The sequence below is a fragment of the Echeneis naucrates genome, chromosome 7 (genome assembly GCF_900963305.1).
Source record: "Echeneis naucrates chromosome 7, fEcheNa1.1, whole genome shotgun sequence".
Lineage (NCBI taxonomy): Eukaryota > Metazoa > Chordata > Actinopteri > Carangiformes > Echeneidae > Echeneis > Echeneis naucrates.
In genome coordinates this window covers 588,326-609,458 of record NC_042517.1, presented here as the reverse complement: position 1 = coordinate 609,458, position 21,133 = coordinate 588,326, and the positions used below count along the sequence as shown (strand labels likewise).

The 21,133-nt window shown below is 46.5% G+C and overlaps 2 protein-coding genes across 3 annotated transcripts; one reads left to right on the top strand and one right to left on the bottom strand.

The window, feature by feature from the left end:
* Positions 1 to 4,976: 4,976 nt before the first annotated feature.
* Positions 4,977 to 7,956, top strand: LOC115045774 (ER membrane protein complex subunit 3). The gene is made up of 9 exons (XM_029505650.1): positions 4,977 to 5,055; positions 5,458 to 5,656; positions 5,730 to 5,787; positions 6,109 to 6,202; positions 6,280 to 6,384; positions 6,616 to 6,697; positions 6,906 to 6,985; positions 7,103 to 7,185; positions 7,344 to 7,956. The coding sequence occupies exons 2-9, from the start codon at positions 5,502 to 5,504 to the stop codon at positions 7,470 to 7,472; spliced, it is 786 nt and encodes a 261-aa protein (XP_029361510.1). The 5' UTR covers positions 4,977 to 5,055; positions 5,458 to 5,501; the 3' UTR covers positions 7,473 to 7,956.
* On the bottom strand, positions 7,288 to 20,775 carry usp11 (ubiquitin specific peptidase 11). 2 transcript variants are annotated; one of them, XM_029505649.1, is made up of 22 exons: positions 20,666 to 20,775; positions 19,339 to 19,448; positions 19,075 to 19,205; positions 18,876 to 18,993; positions 18,570 to 18,715; positions 18,332 to 18,393; positions 18,031 to 18,130; positions 17,701 to 17,874; positions 17,372 to 17,530; positions 17,062 to 17,286; positions 16,875 to 16,958; positions 16,683 to 16,777; positions 16,402 to 16,599; positions 16,194 to 16,297; positions 15,572 to 16,069; positions 14,699 to 14,769; positions 14,508 to 14,620; positions 14,288 to 14,437; positions 9,921 to 10,036; positions 9,727 to 9,815; positions 9,356 to 9,544; positions 7,288 to 9,243 (listed from the first exon to the last, which is right to left on the bottom strand). In XM_029505649.1, exons 1-21 carry the CDS (start codon positions 20,773 to 20,775, stop codon positions 9,371 to 9,373), a joined length of 3,027 nt encoding a protein of 1,008 aa, XP_029361509.1. In that variant the 3' UTR covers positions 7,288 to 9,243; positions 9,356 to 9,370. The 2 variants fall into 2 exon arrangements, with proteins under 2 accessions (XP_029361509.1, XP_029361507.1); XM_029505647.1 differs by having other exon boundaries at positions 7,288 to 9,544.
* Positions 20,776 to 21,133: the final 358 nt, after the last annotated feature.

Below are 21,133 nucleotides of genomic sequence, written 5' to 3'. Positions count from 1 at the left end.
GGAAGCAGAAGACGAGGACTGTGGTCCGCCACCCTGCCGTGAACCACCGGGGGGCGGGAACAAGAGGGAGCAGGAGGGGGAGGAGGAGAGGAGGGGCAGGAGGGCAAGTGCAGGTGTATCAAAATGGCCGCCTGGTGAGAAGGAGAGCACTGAGAGCGGGGAAAAGGAAATTACTCAGCTTGTGTTATTTTCACATCCACTTCCCCCGCAGGTAGACAGACTCGGATGTTTGTGGGGTAACTTGGACCCTTCTGGGGCAAATCCTCCTGGAAGACTTGCTCTTGGAGCTACTAGCACCAAGAACGTAAATCACTCACATTGTTGTGGTGGAAATCTCCTCATCCTCCCTTTGTCATGCCCTGCTGAGGCGGCCTGGACTCCAGAGGACATGTTTGTAGTTTTCACTGACAGGAAGTGACAGTGCCAGAGAAGCAGTTAGCCCGGATGCTAACAACAGGTCCGGCGCGGGTCTAAGGGGCAGTTCAGGTTCTTCAGAGACCTGAGAACGAGCCCTTTTTATTAACCTCCAGAAACCCCACTCATCCTGCACCACTTTGTCGCTTTTCCGCACATACAGCACCCGTACTGTCGTTTGGATGTTGACATATTAACAAGCCATGAGGTGTTGCTGAGAAGCAGAAGTGCTTAGCTTAGCATTAATATGGTGCAGTTTCTGTGTCTTAGACAGGTATGCATGACCTGTGCAATAGCTAATGAGTGTCAGTGCGTCTATGGTTTAAACTCCTATATGCAGGGGGGGTCGTTGTAGTCTAAAGCCCCAATCCAGCGTTTTGTTTATCAGTGAGAAGTGCATTAGTGACGGCTTCACTTTCTACATGTACAATAAACTTTTTTAAATCTTTCAATAAGCCATCACAACAAAAACGACAGATGTCTTTTTACCTTTTTGTTTTCCAAACCCGACTGAAAGCCTTCACAGGATTACAGGGTCTCAGCAGGGGGCGCTCTACTGTCCATTTGGATTGGGACTCTAAAATGGACACATTGACCTTTGGCATTAAAAAGAGGCTCATTTGACAATTTGTATTGAAGCAGTCAAGGCCCCCCGCCTCTCCTATTATTAACCAGTTATATGAAGGTGACAGGCTGAGGGATCACATTTGTCAGCTGTGTTTCATGCTCCGTGTTGTTGTGGCCCCACTATGTTGCCAGACAAGGAGATTAAGCTGAAAGGTGCCAAACAGGGTGCAGTTTGGGAAACAGAGTCTTTGTGTCATCGGCTGAATAAAGACACTGAGTACCAACTGAAAAGTCACGCAAACGTTATTTCAGGGTAAGTTACACAAGGTTCAGGTTCTCAGCGGGAACATTTGTCCCAACATGAACTCCGTGGCTGGTTTGGCTGAGCAGTCTGGGGCTCTAAAATAACTTATTAACTTAACAACATTTCACACAATTTATGAGCTCCGAGAAATAAAAGCCTGCTAGCTTTAACCACGCCGCTCTGAGCTTTCTTACATTTTAAGCCTTTACACACACACAAACAGACACTCACAGTCTAATATCAGTGAGGTTCCCCCGGCAGGATGAAACACATCTGGTCAAATCCTGCATTCAGAGAAAAAGGTGCCTTCAGATGGAAGGACGGTAAAAGAAGTCATCTCAGAGTTCTGGACCATTCAGCATCTAAATCAGTCTTTGGCTACAGTAAACACGAAGTCGCTGTTAAACTCTGGCTGAAGGACTGAGCTCATCGTCTTCCTCACATCCAACAAAGACTCAAAGGGACCTGGATGCTGGAGTTGGAGTGCAGAGTTTCACCGTCACACAGTCACGTGTTCTTGAACAAACTTATTTTTACATAAATATTTACATATTTTTTGCACTTTAAACTTTCCATGGCAATACTGAAGTCTTTTCTTTTTCTCCATCGACCCAAGATCACCTGATGTCAGGGCAGGAAGCCCGTGATGTCCGCCAGAAAGCTCTTCATTCACTCAAACAACTTCACCGGTCAGTGGCACTTTTTGAGGAGAAACGAGCTCGGTGCCTGTTTTCCTGTTAGAGCTGCTTTTAATCAGCCTCGTAATGACCAGTGTGTTAACTGGTGGATGATGGGAAATCCTTCCAAATATTAATGGCACATCCTCCGACTGTAGATATTAACTGTACAGTGTGTTCTACTCTCAATGGGGCCAAAGGCATTGATCTGTTCCTGAGCTTCAGAACTGCTTGGATTAAGAAAATGTGTGCTCTAAAAAACAAAAACACGTTCATCAGGGTTCTTCAGATATTTGAGCATCTTAGGACTCCTCTTAAAAACATAACAATAAAAACCCTTAAAATGTTTTTGTATTCGCCCTTTTTGTTCACAATTAGTGAAAGTGGATGATAATCAGTTGAAGTTGTTCCTCAGGGAACCATCTTGGGTCCCCTGTTGTTTTCAATCTGAAGAACCCCTTTGAGTGTTTAGAGTGTGCTGCTGATATTATTATCAATATTGTTGTGTGACAAGCTTCTACTAACATAATGTACTCCTTGGGCTGTTTTGTATTTTTAGCATTTTTAAGTTTGTTATGTGCTAATGAGTGTAAGATGATTTCTTTTTTCTTTTCTGATTTGGGCGTCTTGTAAAATTCTTTTAGATTTTTTATATGTTTACAAAAACACAGTATTTTCGGTGACTAACAAATGACTTCTAATATTTTTAACACAGACTGTGGTGAAAACTTTCACTCTCCCGTTTGCTCATAGAAACTCACATAAACACGCCAGCACCACTGAATCATTGTGAAGCCTCGCTGACCTTTTAACGGAAACAAGCCAAACAACAGCTCCAATACAGAAAACAGACGGAGCTGCAAGGAGCTCAACAGTCAGCTAAAGTCACAACTGAAGTCCAAAACAGCCAGTAAACGCTTGAAATCACATGAAAGTGGTCGAGGAGCACTGGATCAAACCTACCTCGTAAGGGATCACACAACATTTCACCCCGCTCGGCTGAATGGAGCTAAGCTGAGGCAACAACTCCCTCACTGAAGGTCCACACCTACGTTCTTCCATGTTCTTACTACAAATTGTTTCTGCTCTTCACGACACCACTTTGGGTTTTTGTTTTCTTCCTTCCACCTAACTTTGGTTTCAGAGAAATTCTCAGATTTGACTCTAAATAATAATAATAATACATCACTGTCAACACGTGCTAGGGCTGAAGCTGCTGCAGTGGAACTGGTTTTGTTTTTTGGGTTATTATCATTATTGTTGTTGTTGTTGTGGTTAGTGGTTGGATCAGATCTGCCAAATTCATGTTTACTCGTTTTGGTTAGTCTGCTGATTAACGATAATAAACTGGTTGGTTCTTCAGAATCACTGATGTGCAGTATGCACGGTTTGAGAACATGCTGAAAACTGCGGTATGCTCTTTCATTACTCAATTTAAGTATGTTTTTTCTGCCCGGGTCTGCTCTCCACTATCAGTTTGCATGTGATATTTATTACAGTATCTGCACTGAATGAAACTGTATCATAAACATGAATGTACATAACCATCGTTATATAAAAAATAACAATGCAAGTACTCACTTTGCTCGGCAGCAGGCAGTTTGTCTGGCTGAGGTTTCACCAGGAACAGAAGATTTATTGACGGTGGAAGCAGATTTGGTCTGAAGGTGAAACAGGGAACATAAACAAAGAACGCTTTTCAGATGAAAATGTTGGGAGTCTTCTGTTCCTGAGTACAGTCTGTGTTGTGTGTATCTATACGAGGGCATGGACCTGAAGTCTTAGTCGTACGTGACAACACAGTGGATTCGCTCTTTGGAGTAAAAAATATTTCTTGTTTATAATGTAGAGCAAAGAGAGACTGAAATAGTCCTTGTAAAATTGTACGAGTACAGTGTCAAATATGTGTCAACAGAGACGACATTATTTTAAAACTTATGTATGGAAAATTTTAGCTGTGTATATAAATATATATTACTTGTACTTTGTTTTTGAAATTGCAGAGATATGGACAAAGTGGAAATATTTATTGCCCTAAAGATATAAAAATCTGTTCATGTTCATGGAAACGTGTCCTGTTTTGCTTGGGTCAGTTAACACACACAGACACAGCACAGTGGATTCACTTTAAAATCGTTATCGTGTATTTGTGTTATTGTGAGATCTTAAATAATCTTAAAATAAGAAACACACTTTCAGAGAATGATGGCTGATGGACATCAATCTGTTAGTTTAGCATGAAGACGCTCCAACATGCAATCAACATGTAAACATAAATATTATCAGTAAACTATTCACACTGCATCAGCGCTTTAACAGTTGTTCCTTCATCTGGAGCTTCTGGACTCCTCAGAGACAAAACCAACTGAGGTTTAAGCACAGATTCATAACCACGAGGGCCGCGTGCTGTCATCACGACAGTCCGTTACCAAACAGCCCTCTGCCATTTGTTAAAGTCGATCAGCTAAGTTTCTCTGAAGAATTATACAACAATTATACATCCACACGATAAGTAAATGGTTTTGTGATGTGCTGTGTAATTAATTTGACAAAGTTTTATCTTATGAGTTGGAAGTGGATTTGATTTAGTTATTTAATACAAATCAAACCAAGAGTAAGATCAGTGACACACATTAATATCTGCGTGGTCAGAGGTCAAATGAAGGATGACAGCAGTGCGATGGAAAACAAAGAAAACAGCTGTTGAGCCAACAAATAACTTCATGGATGAAACTTATTTGAATCTTGCCTGATGTCTGAGCTGCTGCCTGTCTCACTGAGGGTGTCCTGGTCCAACAAAAGCAAAAATATTCTGTATGTATTAAACATAACCGTTCACAGCGTTAACGTCAGTGAACCTGCTGGTTAACTTGTTTTAATGTGAATGACTTCATTCTACCAATAACAGTTTCATCAGATTGATTACGTTATTTGCACTGAATGAAGAAAAAAAATTGTTTTAAATGGATTTTATTGTTTTTAAGCTTTTATACGGCTCGTCACTTCCGCTTGATCCGGAAGTGCTTCATCTCGTCTTTTTTTTTAACCGGAGCGTGTCTACGGCGTCTCTAACTGTGAAAGTTAATAAATGTGGTGAGTTCCGTTAATTTCAAACGTTGTCACTCAGATTTTTCATGAATCAGAAGAAAACGAAGCTTCAGAGAAACACGCTGTTTTCAAACGTCAGTTTAAAGGTCGAACCGTCACCGAGTGATCAGTTCGGTTAGCCGGTGAGCTAATGCTAACGGAGACCGGTCAGACCGGTGATCATAACAGGAGCTGTGTTTCAACAGTCAGTGTCCAAACTGAGTCCACCTTAACTACAGCTGACTTCCGCTGTCTCAGCAACAAGGTCAACTGTCAGACACATTCAACATGTGAACTATTTTATTTGGTCAAAGGGTCCAACAGGATTCAATCTGATCCAAAGGTGGGACTGAATCTCTTTTTGGCAGCATGATGAGAAAATGAGATGATGGTTCTTCCCTCCATCAGAGTGTCTCCTGGTCTGATCTGATTGGCTGCCTGAACGCGGAGCGATGGCCAGTCCTGAGCTCTTATTGGACTCCAGCATCCGTCTGTGGGTCGTCCTGCCCATCGTCTTCATCACCTTCCTCGTCGGGATCATCCGTCACTACGTCACCCAGCTGCTGCACAGCGACAAAAAGGTGGACCTGGAGCAGGTCTCTGACAGGTGAGCCAAGGCTGGTTGCTATGGAAACAGGAGGTTGAACGTGGCGCTAATGTTGAGTTGTGTCTGTGTTCAGCCAGGTGCTGCTGCGCAGCCGCATCCTCAGAGAGAATGGAAAGTACATCCCTCGTCAGGTAAACCAACTCAGACCTCAGAAATATGACCGAATTTATCGTTGATCAGCAGATTAGGTTTATAATTTAATGATCCCTTTGGAATGATGGCAACAGTTGAATCATCCACCAGTCGTGATTTAACGAACACCAATCCAAATGAAAGAGTGACAAAAGCAAAGTCGCATCTGTGAATCTTTTTAATTCAGCATTTGTGCAGCGCTGAAAGGCGCCATCAGGCTTCACCATCAGGAGGCTGTAAATTTGGTGTAAATGTGTGTGTGTGTGTCTCTCTGCTTTGTGTGTCAGCAAGTTGAGAATCGTAACATGTTGTTGTTTCAGTCTTTTGCTATGAGGAAACATTATTTCAACAATGCAGAGACAGGATTCTTCAAGAAGGTCAAGAGGAAGGTCATCCCCAAGAACCCCATGACAGGTGTGTGTCTGTGTGTGTCTGTGTGTGTTTCTGTGTGTCTCTGTGTGTCTGCCAGTCTAACACACACTGTGTTTCAGACACCAGCATGCTGACGGACATGATGAAGGGGAACCTGACCAACGTCCTGCCCATGATTGTGATTGGTGGATGGATAAATTGGGCTTTTTCTGGCTTCGTCATCAGTGAGTCTGTTTGTTGTTCTTGTGTATCACTGACAGTCGTCCTGAACGTATTTCAGGGAGACTTTGACTTTCAGGTGGCCGGTATTAATGTTTTTGTTTCCTGTGTCCAAAAAGCGCAGTGAGAGGACAGAGTAGACATTCTTATTGGACTCAGGCTGAAACTGCTTTTACTGTCTGCTTCTGGATGAAATCATTCTGCTTGGTGATTTTTGTTTGTTTGTTGTGATCCAGCCAAGGTGCCGTTCCCTCTGACTCTGAGGTTCAAGCCGATGTTGCAGCGAGGGATCGACTTGCTGTCGCTCGATGCGTCCTGGTAATGAATCATCAGCTGTCCTTTTGATGGTTTCAGTCAGAATTAACAGAAAACTGACTTCTTGGGAAACATAAAACACTGAAGTAAATTTGATGTTGATTGAATGTCGGAACAAAGTAAAAATGAGCCGAGTAAAAAAAAAAAGAAGAAGATAATTTTACATTAAGTGTTTTCGTGACTTTCTGGCGCCCTCGTCGTCGTCTTGCAGGGTGAGCTCAGCATCCTGGTATTTCCTGAACGTGTTTGGACTGAGGAGCATGTACAGCCTCATACTGGGACAGGACAACGGTGAGTCAGTCCCTTGACTTTTGACCTGAGAAGTTCTCTGAACTTTAAAGAAAAACCTGAAGTGTTTTGACAGAAGTCAAACAGTAAAAAAGTGACGTTTCCTGTTTTAACTCGTAGCTGCGGATCAGTCCCGGATCATGCAGGACCAGATGACCGGTGCTGCCATGGCGATGCCCCCTGACCCCAACAAGGCCTTTAAGGTGAGATTCTTAAGAAAGAGATGCAGATTTTCTTTACAACATTTTATTTCCTTTATCTTTACAGACGACTTTAATTTTCATTTTTCAGTCTTTATCTTGCAGTTCTCGATGGATCAGGTTTAGGTCTTCACACGCTGATGTTTGTTTGTATGTTCCAGAGTGAGTGGGAGGCTCTGGAGATTGTGGAGCACAAGTGGGCGCTGGAGAACGTGGAGGATGAGCTGATGTCCAGAGACCTCAACTTCGGAGCCTTCTTCAGCCAGGACGTGAAGTCCACCATGTTCTAGGACCCGACAGCACGGACACAGTACCTGCCCCCTCCTTTTGTTCTGGACTGTGTCAGCTGATCAGTTTTCTTTCAATTTTCCATAAATGAAAGTGTTCATTGGGACAGGTTTTAATTCATGTTAAAAATGTTCCTTCTTCAGATATTCAACATTTTTGTTTCTCAGCAGTCCAGACTTTTGAAATGCTCCAGCGAGCAGCTGACAAACCAGCGAACCTTCTCAGGAGGATGTTTCTGTTGAACACGATGAGGTGTTCAAGGCGACTGGGACATTTGGGAATGACAGCAGACATTTTGCATGTTCTTTTCTAACCTGTTGTTGGCCAGCTGATGCTGGTTTCCACGGCAACGAAAGGTGCCATAAAGAAAATAATGATTTATCTGTGATCTGATTGGTCGGATGACAGCGGCTTCCTGACGTACAGAGATCCTGAATGTTAATCCAGCTCCCTGATTCAGAAAATAAAAATGGCTCGTTCTGATAATCATTCTTTTATTCATATTAAAAAAATGAAATACAATAAAATATTTTCTTCTGATATTTGACAGGGAAGACCAAAGAAAGAAATTGCCCCGAGCTTCTCACCTCCCCCTGAGTCCCCCCCCGCTCAATGACACACTTCTGACAATACAAAAATACTGTACACAGAGCTTGTTTAAAAATCCGTGAGTGCTCACTGTGACCTAAGTCTGCAGGGAAACCGAACAGTCTTTTCACTCTGTCAATCACACCGAGTACAAATTCCATCCATAAATACAAAGAAATAAGCTTCTCAATGTCGATCAATAAAATCAAACAAAAACTGTGGAAGTGAAGTGAGTCTGCTTAAGAAATAAATACAACAGAACAACAATCAAAATATACAGAGAAAGATGAACTTATTGTCCCTTGCAGCTTTGTTCACTATTAAATTAATTCTCCTCTGATTACCCATAATCCCCGGCTGAGCCGCTGAAATGGTTTAGTGCTGGGCAACAATAAGCAACAATAAACCATCACAGTCACTGATCTGCAAACAGTTCAAGTAATTTTATAACAAACTAAATAACAGGAAGTATTTTAATATTTCTAAAGCTGTTTTTTGGATTACTTTTAAAACTCCAGAATCAAACTCAGAAATCCATCAACTTTAATTTAAGATGTAAAGTAACTAAAAGAATTAACCTTTAACACTAAATAAAACTTATAAATCCTACAGTTGCCTAAATTCATGTTGAAATGATGCTCAAATTTTTTAAATCAGTTTATCTATTTTATCTTTTTTACAACAATGTCATTTTAAAATGGAGAATTTGCTGACTAAAAATATTTTTAAATTGGTTTTTCCATTTAAGACCTTCAAACAGAATTACGGAAGTAGTTTAACTTTAAAATGTCAAATTTCAATAAGAGAGGCGGTTGATAAACTAAATATTCACAATAACTGATCATTATTTTATTTATTGATGCTTAATTTAAGCGAATGTTTGTTTCACTGCTGGAAAGTCTGATATTTGAAAGCCTTTTAAAATTAATTTTTCATTAATATTTAAAAAATTAAATGATTCATGGATCATCTTCCTGCTTTTGTTGAAATGTGTAAATTAAGTGTCACTGAATTCAGCCTCTTCTGTTCCACCCATAGAAAGGTTAATTTAGGCCCAACGGGAAGTGATGCCTCAGATCAAACTACCTGAGATTCACAGAGCGGCGCACTTCCTCAGCTCAGCGTTTATAGAAACAGCATCAGAGCAACGAGAAGGGACACAGGACGCTCCTTCTGTTGATGTTACTGACGGGGAAAGTAAACAAAGTTCAAGTGTTGTTGAAAAATTAGAAAAATACAAAATAAGGAAAGGCCAGCTGTTCTGAAGAGTTAAAAAAAAAGGCCAGAGGTTAATTACATCTTTAGCGTTCATTTAGTCTGTTTCCATGGTGACGTAGGAGGCAGCACCCAACTCTGCATCATCATCTTTGCAGGAAGTGATGTCGTTGGCGGACCGTGAGGGGGCGGGGCCTGTGCTGGGGTTGGCAAGGGTGGGTTTCCTCATTTTGTCCTGTCGGTGGTAAAACAAGACGTAGGCGGCGTTCGTCTGAAACAGGAAACAAAAGTGACTCCGACTGATTGTTTCCTGTCTTGGTTGACCTGATGGAGGGAAAACGACCAACGCTGTCGTGTTGGTATTTTTCCCAACAGTCTAAATTAATCTGGGAGATTTTGAACATTTGTGTTGGTCTCCATGTTCAGGCAGACAGAGTCCTGAACCAAACTCACCACAATCTGGTCCTCGGTGGCGAAGGTCACCTTGCTGTCGTCAAAGTAATACCACTGACCGTTGTCCTTGTTCATGGCGTAGCTGGTGTCTGAAGGAGGACGGAGAGTCCAGAGGGACAAATGTGTTACATCATCGTATAAAGATCACAACAGTGTGTTGTGGAAACAGATGAGGACAAAACCAAAGGCCTTACAGTGTCCGTCTCTCAGTCCTCCGTAGTGATTGGACACAGCGATGAGGTCATAGCAGCTCGGAGGCTCCCCATTGGACAGACTTTTCCTCAAGAGACAGCCAGAGAAGTCCAAGTCTCTGCAAAGACACCACATAATACAGCTGTGTCTGTCTCTCTGTGTGTGTGTCAGTCTCTCTCTCTCTCTCTCTCTCTCTCTCTCTCTCTCTCTCTCTCTCTCCTCTCTCTCTCTCTCCTCTCTCTCCTCTCTCTCTCTCTCTCTCTCTCTCTCCTCTCTCTCTCTCTCTCCTCTCTCTCTCTCTCTCTCTCTCTCTCTCTCTCTCTCTCTCTCCCCCTCCCTCCCTCCCTCCCTCTCCCTCTCTCTCCCTCCCTCTCTCTCCCCCTCTCTCCCCCTCTCTCTCTCCCTCCCTCTCTCTCTCCCTCTCCCTCCCTCCCTCCCTCTCTCTCTCTCTCCCTCCCTCCCTCTCCCCCTCCCTCTCTCATGATGATGATGATGATGATGAGGAGGAGGAAGATGACATTTATTCTTAACTCCACCTTTTTAACTGTCTGTGCTTCTTCTAGTGTGTCCTTTTTTTTTACCTCCACCATGTCGAACATCCACATCGGATCTTTTAACATTAACGGAGCTCGGAGCGAGGCCAAGAGAGCTGCTGCTTTTAAACTGTTTGAGATTAAGAAACTTGATGTGGTTTTTATTCAGGAGACTCACAGCACCCCAGAAATTGAGGGGAACTGGAAGAAGGAATGGCCTGGGGGGGTCTTCCTGAGCCACAAGAGAACCAACAGTGCCGGGGTGGGGGTCCTGCTCTCTAGAACTTTTAGTCCTCGCTCCGTGGAGGTAGAGCATATTTTATCAGGACACATTTTAAAAGTCATGGCTCTGTATGAAAATGTTAAAATGGCTTTTATCTGTATTTATGCTCCGGTTTTAAGCACAGAGAGGATGGAGTTTTTAGATGTTTTATGTAAAACCTTGAGTGACTGTGCTGAAGAATATTTATTCCTGGGGGGTGATTTTAACTGCACTGAAGACGACAGGTCAGACAGGAACCACCTGGAGCCTCATCCTGCTTCCTCTGCTCAGCTCAGACGAGCTGAAGGATGTGTGGAGAGGTTTTAACGTGAGGGACAGACAGTTCACCTGGACTCATTTTAAAGACGACTCTGTCTCTCAGGCCAGGTTGGACCGCTTTTACTGTTTTAAGCACATCACCAGATCCCTTCAGGACCTGGAGACCGAGGTACAGACCTTACTGGGCTGTACAGGAGACCAAGGGTGTGTTGAAGCCAACCTGCTGGGTGTAACAGCACAGGGAGCTCTGGTCCGGTCACGCTTCATGAACGCCTCCCTGATGGACGCCCCGTCACAGTTCTTCTTTGGCCTGGAGCGCAGGAACGGCCAGAGGAAGATCATCCACTCCCTGCGCTCCAACGACGGTTCCCCAGTGGAGGACGCTCGGGAGATCAGGAGGTTCGCCACACAGTTCTACCAGGAGCTGTACCGGAAGGAGCTGGTGGAGGACCCTGAGCTGGCTGCGGCCTTCCTCTCCAGCCTGCCACAGGTGACAGCAGCATCCAACACCATGCTGGAGGCCCCGCTGACTGTGGCGGAGCTGAACGCAGCCCTCATGAGCCTCGCCAGTGGTAAAGCTCCTGGAATCGACGGTCTCCCAGTGGACTTCTATAAGGCCTTCTGGTCTGTGCTGGGACCAGACATGCTGCAGGTGTTCCAGGAGAGCCTGAGGACTGGACTGCTACCTCAGAGCTGCAGGAGAGCCGTCATCACCCTGCTCCCCAAAAAGGGTGACCTGCAGGACCTGAGGAACTGGAGGCCGGTCTCCTTACTGTGTGGGGACTATAAAGTCCTGGCCAAAGCTCTGGCCCGGAGGCTCAGAGAGGTGATGGCCGAGGTCGTTCATGTGGACCAGAGTTACTGTGTGCCCGGCAGGACCATAAGTGACAACGTCACTTTAATTCGGCATGTTTTGGAGCTCTCCGGCTCATTGGACATGGACACTGGTCTTATTTCCATAGACCAGGAGAAGGCTTTTGACCGGGTCGAACACCAGTACCTGTGGCAGACGCTCGGTGCTTTTGGGTTCGGCCCAGGTTTCATAGCCGGGATCCAGGTGCTGTACCGTGACGTTGCCAGCATACTAAAAATCAACGGTGGTCTGGCTGCACCTTTCTCAGTCCAAAGGGGGGTGAGGCAGGGGTGTCCTCTGTCAGGGATGCGGTACCCCCGGGCCATAGAGCCCCTGCTACACAGGCTGAGGGGGGGGGCTGGGGGGAGTGGCCTTCCCTGGATGTCCCGCAGCAGTGAAGCTGTCGGCGTACGCTGACGACCTAATCATAGTTTTAAATACACAGAAGGACATTTGTGTTCTAGAGGAGAACGTGGACCTTTTTAACAAACTGTCTTCAGCCAGAGTGAACTGGAACAAGAGCGAAGCTGTGGCAGTCAGAAAAGACTTCTTTAAATGAGCTGTTTTTACCGGGGGGGCTGTGGTTGGAGGACGGGAGGGTTAAAGTACCTGGGGGTGTTTTTAGGTGACGAACTGTTTTTAAAAAAGAACTGGGACGGAGCCCTGGAGTCCCACACAGGGCAGACTGAGCGGTGGGGGTGGCTCCTGCCCAGCATGTCGTACAGAGGAAGGACACTAGTGGTTAACAATCTGGTGTCCTCCTCTTTGTGGCATAAGCTGGCCTGTGTCGACCCCCCCCCGAACCTGCTCTCCAGGATCCAAGCAGCGCTTGTGAACTTTTTTTGGGACAAGCTGCACTGGCTCCCACAAGCACTCCTATTCCTCCCCAAGGAGGAGGGGGGGCAGGGGCTGGTGTGCTGCCTTCAGGCTCCAGTTCGCACAAAGACTGCTGTACGGGCCGAAGGACCTGGTGTGGAGGCCCCTGGCTCAGCTGGTCCTGCAGCGTGTCGGGGGCCCAGGACTCAAGGACTCCGTGTTTTTAATGGATTTTAAGACGGTGAGGATCCACACCCTGCCTGAGTTTTACAGAGGACTGTTCACCGTCTGGAGGCTGCTGCAGACCCGGACAGCTCAGCACACCTCCCTGTTCTGGCTGCTAAAGGAGCCGCTGGTCCACGGAGGACGCCTGGCCCCCCCCAGCTGGGCAGGAGCAGCAGTCAGCCAGGTGTTCAGCAGTGCAGGGATTTTAACTCTGGGTGACATGATCACCCTCACCGGACCACAGCTGAGGGACGCAGCACGCCTGGCAGCCGCTTTGGGACGGAGGTCGGAGCGGATCCTGGGCAGGCTGCTGGACCACTGGAGGGGCTCTCTGACCCCACATGAGCTTTTCCTGCTAACCGACCACAGCGCTGGTGTGACCACACCATGTCCCAAAGACCCCTTTCCCCCCATTATTGCCCGCCCTGGATGGTCTGCTGGGGGTCAAAGTTCAAAGTTGGAGGTGAACCTGGGTGAGGCCAACAGTAAACTCCTGTCAGCACTGATGGTGGAGTGTCTAAACAAAAAGAAGCTGCAGAGAGCCGACTCCCCCTGGAGAGCTCACCTGGGCCTCGGTGAGGAGGTCCGGCCTGAGTGGAGGAGCCTCTACAAACCTCCACTCACCAAAAAGGTGGCCGACCTCCAATGGAGACTCCTCCACGGGATCCTGGCAGTGAACGCCTTCGTCTCCATCCTCGACCCGTCCACCTCCAACAAGTGTCCCTTCTGTGGTGCCGTAGAAACGGTCTTCCACTGTTTCTCCCAGTGTCCTCGGCTCGGCCCCCTGTTCTCCCTGCTGGACACACTGCTAAGGAAAGGAGGAGAGGTGTTCTCCCTCCAGACCTTCATCCTGGGCTTCAGGTACAGGAGGGCCATCAGACACAGGAGCCAGATGATAAACTTCATCCTGGGACAGGCTAAACTGGCCATCTACGTCTCCAGGAAGAGGACGATGGAGGACAGTGTGGACACTGACCTGGTCCTCCTGTTCAGCAGGATGGTTAAAGACAGAGTGATGGTTGATTTTAAATATTACAGAGAGATGCAGGACCTGGACCAGTTCAGGGAGATCTGGACTCCAGGTCTGGTCCTGTGCTCTGTGCAGGAGGACCAGCTACTCTTTTCAGATCAGCTGATCTGAGCAGGCTGTGTGACAGAAGACTAAAATGTTTTTAAACCTGTCTGTGAAAATGAGCTAAATAAAGTTAGCTTTTTAAAAATCAAAAAAATCTCTCTCTCCTCTCTCCCTCCCTCCCTCTCTCTCTCTCCCCTCCCTCTGACTCTCGGTCTCTCCCCTCCCTCTCTCTCTCTCCCCTCCCTCTGACTCTCGGCCTCTCTCCCTCTCTCCCTCTCTCCCCTCCCTCTCTCTGACTCTCGGTCTCTCTCTCTCTCTGTGTGTACCTCAGGGGGAACTCCACGATGCTGTCCAGTTTCTCTCTGGTGAACTTTGTGTATGAAAACCTTTTCAGGTGGATGATGAGGACTTCAGGCAGAGACCAAAGGTCCAGCTTCTTGGTGGCCAGCTGGTGCTTCTTACACACCGGACAGTACCTGACAACACACACAGAGGTAAATCTTCTCTACCTGGTCGTCATGGTGACAGCAGCAGTGTGTGTGTTACCATGGGTTCTCCTCCTCCAGTGTTTCCACAGTGGTGAACAGCTCGATACACTCCTGCAGCTGGACTGTGGCCTGCTGCTGAGGAACCTCCATACTGGAGTGTTTGACGTACTTCTACACAGCAACAACAACCAGTCAGACAATTCAAACCCATGTGACCCAGACTCTCCTCATGTTCAAACACACACTGACCTCAGCTTCGTTTTCATTGTAGAATCTCTTCTTCATGTCAGGGTCCCAGTCGATGGCGACGTACGGCTGAGCTGCAGAGAAACGACTTTCATTAACTGGAAATGTTAAAGCTGCGTTTTATCTGCTGACCACTGGGGGCAGACCATAAAGTGGCTATTGTGTGATGGACAGACTGTACCACCCAATCAGAACAGAAGGGGTTAGATTCTTTTTAAAGCAGATGACGGGGCAGCTGAATAAATCGGTCTTCAGGCCTCACCACAGCACTGATCAAAGTGTCGGATGACTTAAGGCTGAATATGGAGTTTGGACACGTATCAGTCCTGGTTTTAGATCACAGGTCAGAGAATTGTGTGGGACTTCCTGGAGTGGTCCTTAATTGGTTCAGCTCATATTTAGAAGAGCCGGCATTATTGTGTTACAATTGGCAGCTTTGAATCTGAACGAGTGGCTGAGACTTGTGGAATCCCCCAGGGGTCAGTTGTTGGACACCTTCTGCATAGCAGTAGTTATCGCAGTTATGCAGACGACACTCGACTGCAGCACATAGACTCACTGTGTCACCATCTGGAGCTAATAAACAACTGGATGATAAAACTGAGATTATTCTGTTTGGAAACAAAGAGAAGAGGCTCAGCATTAGTAAATATCTTGAGTCTCGATCTCTAAAAACCTGGACTGTATTTTTCTTAACTTTTCCAAACTGCTGCATATTTAATCATTGTATGATTTTAGGACGTCGCTGCTCTTACTTTTCTCTGTATGTGAAGCACACTGAGTTGCCTTTGTGTGTGAAATGTGCTGCTTCCTGTCTGAATATAATGAATGACTTCTGATTGGCTGACAGTCTTCTATGTGTGCATTCAGACTCACAGCTGAAGGACACGGCACTCCCTCCCTCTCCTGTCCCTCTCTCTGTCGTTCCATTGGAGTTGACCGCCTGAATGGTGAACAAACTCTTCCTCCTTTTGTGACACGCCCTTCTCTTTGCTGGCTGCTCATTGGGCGGCGGACTAGGAGAACACGCCTCCTCCTGCTTGTTTTCCTCTTTTTCTTCTTCTGTGCTCTCAGATGGCTCTGCTGCTGGCTCTAAGTCGACATTTGCGTCGGCGCTCCTGGTCGAGTCACCGCTTGGAATGGCGTTGTCTGCTGGCGTGCTGCTGGCGTCTGTGATGCAGCGAGGCTCAGTCTGGTTGTGAGACTCAGTACAGGTCTCTGTGTCGCCACGGTCCAATGAGGGCTGCTTGTGGTTGATATCAGGAGGGGGCGCGGCAGTAGCTGTGTCATCTGATCGGCTGTTTGTGGACGTTTCGCTGCAGGAGAGTTCAGTCTGAGACGGCCGGAGTTCGTCTGCAGCTTCCTGCTGCTCATCTGAGGAAACACAACGAGCCAGATGAGACGACAAACCTGAGAGCTGATCCAATGAAACATTTTGGTGACTATAACAACAACAGCAACAGCATGAAAAGCTTGGGGCTGCAGGAGCAGACGATACCATCACTGATGCCATTGGTCTGAGTCCTGTACAACTCCTCTTCGTCATCCTCCTCCTCCTCTTCCTCCAGCTCCTCAGACGGGTCGGGGGGTCGAACGTAACGCCTACTCACACAGAAACAGGCAAGACAAGTTGATTCCAACTGTCAAACGTCTCCTGTTGAATGATTTTGGTTTACAAATCAAAGGTGTGTGTGTGTTGTGCTCACGCCAGCCTCTGCAGGAACAGGTTGTAAAGTTCCTCCTGGCTGCAGCTGCTGCGTCGCACGTTGAGCAGCAGCGGGTGTCCGAACAGCGTCGTGCCGTACGAGCTGCTGCCAGAGCCGTAGTCTCTGTAGTGAGAGCGTTCCCTCAGATAGAGAGCCAGCAAGACCTGGTCCTGCTCCTCCAACACACTCAGCTCGTATCTGAACACACAAACAACACAAAAGTTGGTTTCAGGCTGAAGAAGCCTCTGCAATGGTGAAGATGGAGAAGAGAGTTTACTTACACAAAGATGTCGTCTCGGTCCAGAATGCAGCTCAGAGATTCATCGTCGCTGTAGATCCTGTAGAACCGATGGTTGAAAACATCAGCCACCACCATCTGAAACACACACAGAGCTCGCTTTCTTTAGTTTCTGCTGTAAATCAATTCATCACTTTTTGTGCAATCCTGCTAATAAACAAACAGACTGACTGACCTGAGTGGGAGGAACGGCAGTCATCTCTGACAGAGCTAAGCAGAGATCAGACACTTTCCCTGCTTTAGGAACCACAACACGATGCTGCAGACACACAGACACACACAGACAGGAAAATATTTGGAGTTTATTGTTGTTGCACCTTCATGTTTGTAACTTTGCTGATGTCAAAAGGAGAAGCAGGTACCTGAACGGGTTTGGCGTGCGGGTCCAGGGAGACGAAGAAAACCTCCATGACGCGTTCCTTACTGACAGGAAGTGGGATGCTCAGGTAGCAGAAGGGGTCAAAGGTCACAGAGACCTTGTGACACTCAGGACAGACAAGGGTGGACTTGAAGAGGCCGTGAAATGTGTCAACAATCACAGAGTCATTACGTCGGCGGTGGTTACGCCACGCCTCCTCTGCCACTTCCTGTGGGAGGAGTCAGATCATGTAACTATGATGAAAGTCTCTGGGCAGACTGAAAACAGAGTCGGGTGTAGCTGCAGAAGCTCACCTGGTCAGGTCGCCCGTCAGCGTCCCTCAGCTCGATGTACTCTTTGTTTTTGACTCGGTTCAGGTCTTCATGGAGTCCGTCCAGCAGGAAGGACAGAAGCTCCTGACTGTCATGCTGCTGGTAACCCAGAAACTGAGACGCAAAGTGTCCCACCTTGGTCTGTGCGCGCGCACACACACACACACACACACGCACACGCACAGAGAGAGTCAGTTCTTTTCAGCTTTACATTGACACATCCTAAAGAACAAACAACACAAAGATCTACTTTAGTGAACACACGGTGTTCACCTTTAAACCGTGTGGACCTTTAAACTCTTGAAGACTACCTTGAAGACACGCGGCACCACAGAGTAATGCCTCCCCGACCACATCTGTTTGATGACATCAGCATACGCCTCGGCGATTTCCCCCTTCATGCCCAGAGGGTTGGTGAAGTTCAGCTCCTCCAGGTAGGAGCTCTGCAGGAAGTACTCTGTCAGGGGCGGGGTGTTACTGAGACACTGCAGACAGATGGGGGTGGGGTGTTAAAGTGAAACCTGATGGATCAAAGTCTGAGGTTCAGGATGCTGAACCAACATCAGAGAACTTCAAATTTGCATGCACCAGGAAATAACACAAATAACAGAGCAGGCTCAGAGCTTTGTGTGTGTGTAGACCTGTAGAGCAGAGTTCATGAAGCAGGTGTTGCCCAGGTTGGTGAGGCCACAGACGCCTGGCTGTCCTCGGTACGAGTCCTGATCCTCCACTGAGTTCCTCCTGAAACCGGCAGCACATTCACATCAGGAATAGACAACAGTCACAGTCACACAGTCACACACACACACACACACCAGTATCACTATAAGTTTATCGGTTTTCAGAGGAAACAAAAGTGAAACTAACATGAAGACAAATAGAAAGACTCAGACAGAAGAGAGAGATGGAGGAATATTAAATGTATGATCGGACAGATCTTACATGATCTGAGGTCTGGAGCTTGGCCAGGTGCCATCAGCATTTCTCGTCTCCATGATCACCGTCTGAGAGAGACACACACACACACACACACACACACACACACGGTTAAAGAAAAAACAAACTGCTGCAATGAGGAAATTGGCTCCAATTATCTCGAACTGTGTAACTGATGTGATGACGTCATAGCATCAATTTGTGCTGATGATGTCATATCTGTGACGTCACAGTGCGTCCTCACCATCCCGGAGCTCAAACAGGTGTCCAGGACACTCATATGAATGTTTCTGAGCCGTTCACAGTTAGTGTCCGAACTCTTCATCCAGAGACGACACTCTGAGCCCGAAGGCACCGAGAACGACTGACACATGGCCCTCTGGATGGACTCTACACACACAGACACACACCATCGCATATTCAGTAATTAGTCAGTCAGCAAATCCTGACTGAATCCTGACAAAATCACCTGATCAACTCGTTTATAGATCACTGATAGGTTGATCAGAAGTTTTCAATATTTTCTGAATTTTCTCACAAAAACACTCACGTATGTTGTCAGTGCGGCTGAACTGCGCGGTGATGACATTCTCCATGTTGCTATGGAGACAGAGGAAGACCTCAACAGGGTAAACCTCCACCTTCAGAGTGCTTGGCAGGTCCACCACCTGACAAACACACACACACAGATGATGTGAGCGTGTCCCAGACTGCAGGGGGAATCTTCCTGGGACACAGCGTTAGCATACCTTGCGCTCCAGCGGCGGCTGACTGTCCACCATGCCGTACCAGGCCAGCAGCTTGTGCCAGGCTTCAGCCGGCACCAGAACGAAGTCTTCATTCTCCACCAGACGCTCCTTCAGGTGATACGAGTCCAGATCTGGAAACAGGAAACGGAAAGAGCAACATGCTTTAAACCTGGAGCCGCAGAACCGGAATTCTGACCCATCAGCGTCTCAAAACCAGATCCAAGGAGACAGGGGAGGGGGCGATGTTATGAGGCGTTCACTGACCCTCAAACAGATCAGAGTTGTCAATCTGACCCGGGAAGGAAGATGAATTCTGGTCTCCACCATCGACAAACTCCTTCCACTGTTCAAACCAACGATGCTCCACCACGTACCTGCAACACACACACACACTGTTGACACATTCTCCTGCAGCATTAGATGAACCAACAGACTGCGACCATCAACAAACGTCCAGCCAATGTGCTCAGTTATTTGGACATTGTTACAGTCATGTGACAAACCACAACCATGTTCACACAGACTGTGACAAAATCAGACAAAGTCATCAAGACTATATTACAAAATAAAAAGGCAAACAGCCTTTTTATTGTGACTAACAGTCTGTTCAAGGTTGATGTTGATCTGAATATTTGTCTAAAGTCCAAACTCCAAACAGGTCTGAGAATTTACTATCACACTGTTTCTCCTGGTCCTGACAGGGAAAAGAACATGAAACCATGTGAAGGTAAAACTCAGTGTGGCAAGTTAAGGGTCAAGTTTAAAGGCATTGTCACCTGACAAACGTTTTCACCATCAAATCCTCTGAGTAGTTTCACAATTAGCTGATTCATCTGAAAAATATACATAAACAGCAACATTCTATTAAAATCTATTAAAATCATTTAACAGAATGTTTATTTTCCCCAAATTATCAGTCAAAAATCTGATCTTATTCAACATAATAGATTTTATTAATACGCACATTTCAAGGCATCCACGGACATTAAACAACACCGTACAAGAAAAGTACACCAACAAATTGATAGTTAAACAAAGAAAAGAAGCAAATATTGACAAATCAGATATCAAGTTCAAACTTTAGCAATTTAGCTGGACATGGAAAACAACTGAGTTATAATCACTGAAGGGGCGTAACAATCAGCCAGTTTGATTGTTTAAGTCTGTCAAAGTGAAACTAACAACTAACAGCTGAAAAACCTGAAAACACGAGTCAACAAACAGAAGAAATCCACTGGAAGCCAAAGTCAGGACCAGAAACGTCTCCCCCGCTGAGCTACTTCACTGACATTTAACAAGCGAAACCAAAAAGGGATCTCTCCGAGCGGACATTGAACGTCTCTCCAGCTAGTTGACAGGCTAACGTTAGCACCGCCGGCTAATGTCCCGTTCACTGTCTGTCCGGTTGGCAGGAACTAACGCCGCTGCCCCGGCGGCCAACACTCAGCACCGAGCCGTTACACCGGCAGCAGACTCCCCCCGACACGACGGTCGGCTGCCGTCGCCGGTGAAGCCGTTAACGACCGTTAGGTAACCGTGTGATGCTAACAGCTAGCCTGTCCGTGAGTGTATGCGGCGGGCGGACTCTCACCAACTGTCCCCAGCACGGAGCTCACACTCCCGTAGCAGAGACTCGATCTCTCGCCGCTGGGTCTCCAGGCCCGGAGGCTCCGCGGCGGAACAGCGGCTGTTGGCCGTCATGATGCGGATCAATCAGTCATAAATGTCGGAGCGGCGGAGGATTTTAAACGGAGCCCGGAAGCGAAAGGCAGAAGTCAACGGCCGCATTGATCAGCCGATAAACGGGAAGCTGCTCGGCGCTGTGTTTGCGGAAGTAGGAAGTGGCTGAGACTGGGACGATGACGACTTCCGGAGACAGTGTCATTATTATCATTGTTATCATCATCAATAAAATTCTAATAATTATTAAGTATGTATTTATTTATTTATGCAACAACGTAACAACATTAATAACAGTTGGCTACAAGTTGTTCAAATATTAAAGCAGAACAACCAAAAAAGGAAACGAATTAAATCACAATAAATACATTTTAAATAG

Excerpts from the sequence above, each read along its gene's own strand:
- usp11 (XM_029505647.1), bottom strand. The coding sequence starts at position 20,775 with ATGACGGCCAACAGCCGCTGTTCCGCCGCGGAGCCTCCGGGCCTGGAG. Across the intron at positions 16,600-16,682 it reads GACCGAGACGACATCTTTGT|ATACGAGCTGAGTGTGTTGG; the intron begins GTAAGTAAACTC and ends TTGTGTGTTCAG. Across the intron at positions 16,298-16,401 it reads CTGTTCCTGCAGAGGCTGGC|GCGTTACGTTCGACCCCCCG; the intron begins GTGAGCACAACA and ends CTGTGTGAGTAG.
- LOC115045774 (XM_029505650.1), top strand. The coding sequence starts at position 5,502 with ATGGCCAGTCCTGAGCTCTTATTGGACTCCAGCATCCGTCTGTGGGTC. Across the intron at positions 6,203-6,279 it reads CCCCAAGAACCCCATGACAG|ACACCAGCATGCTGACGGAC; the intron begins GTGTGTGTCTGT and ends ACTGTGTTTCAG. Across the intron at positions 6,986-7,102 it reads CATACTGGGACAGGACAACG|CTGCGGATCAGTCCCGGATC; the intron begins GTGAGTCAGTCC and ends TTTAACTCGTAG.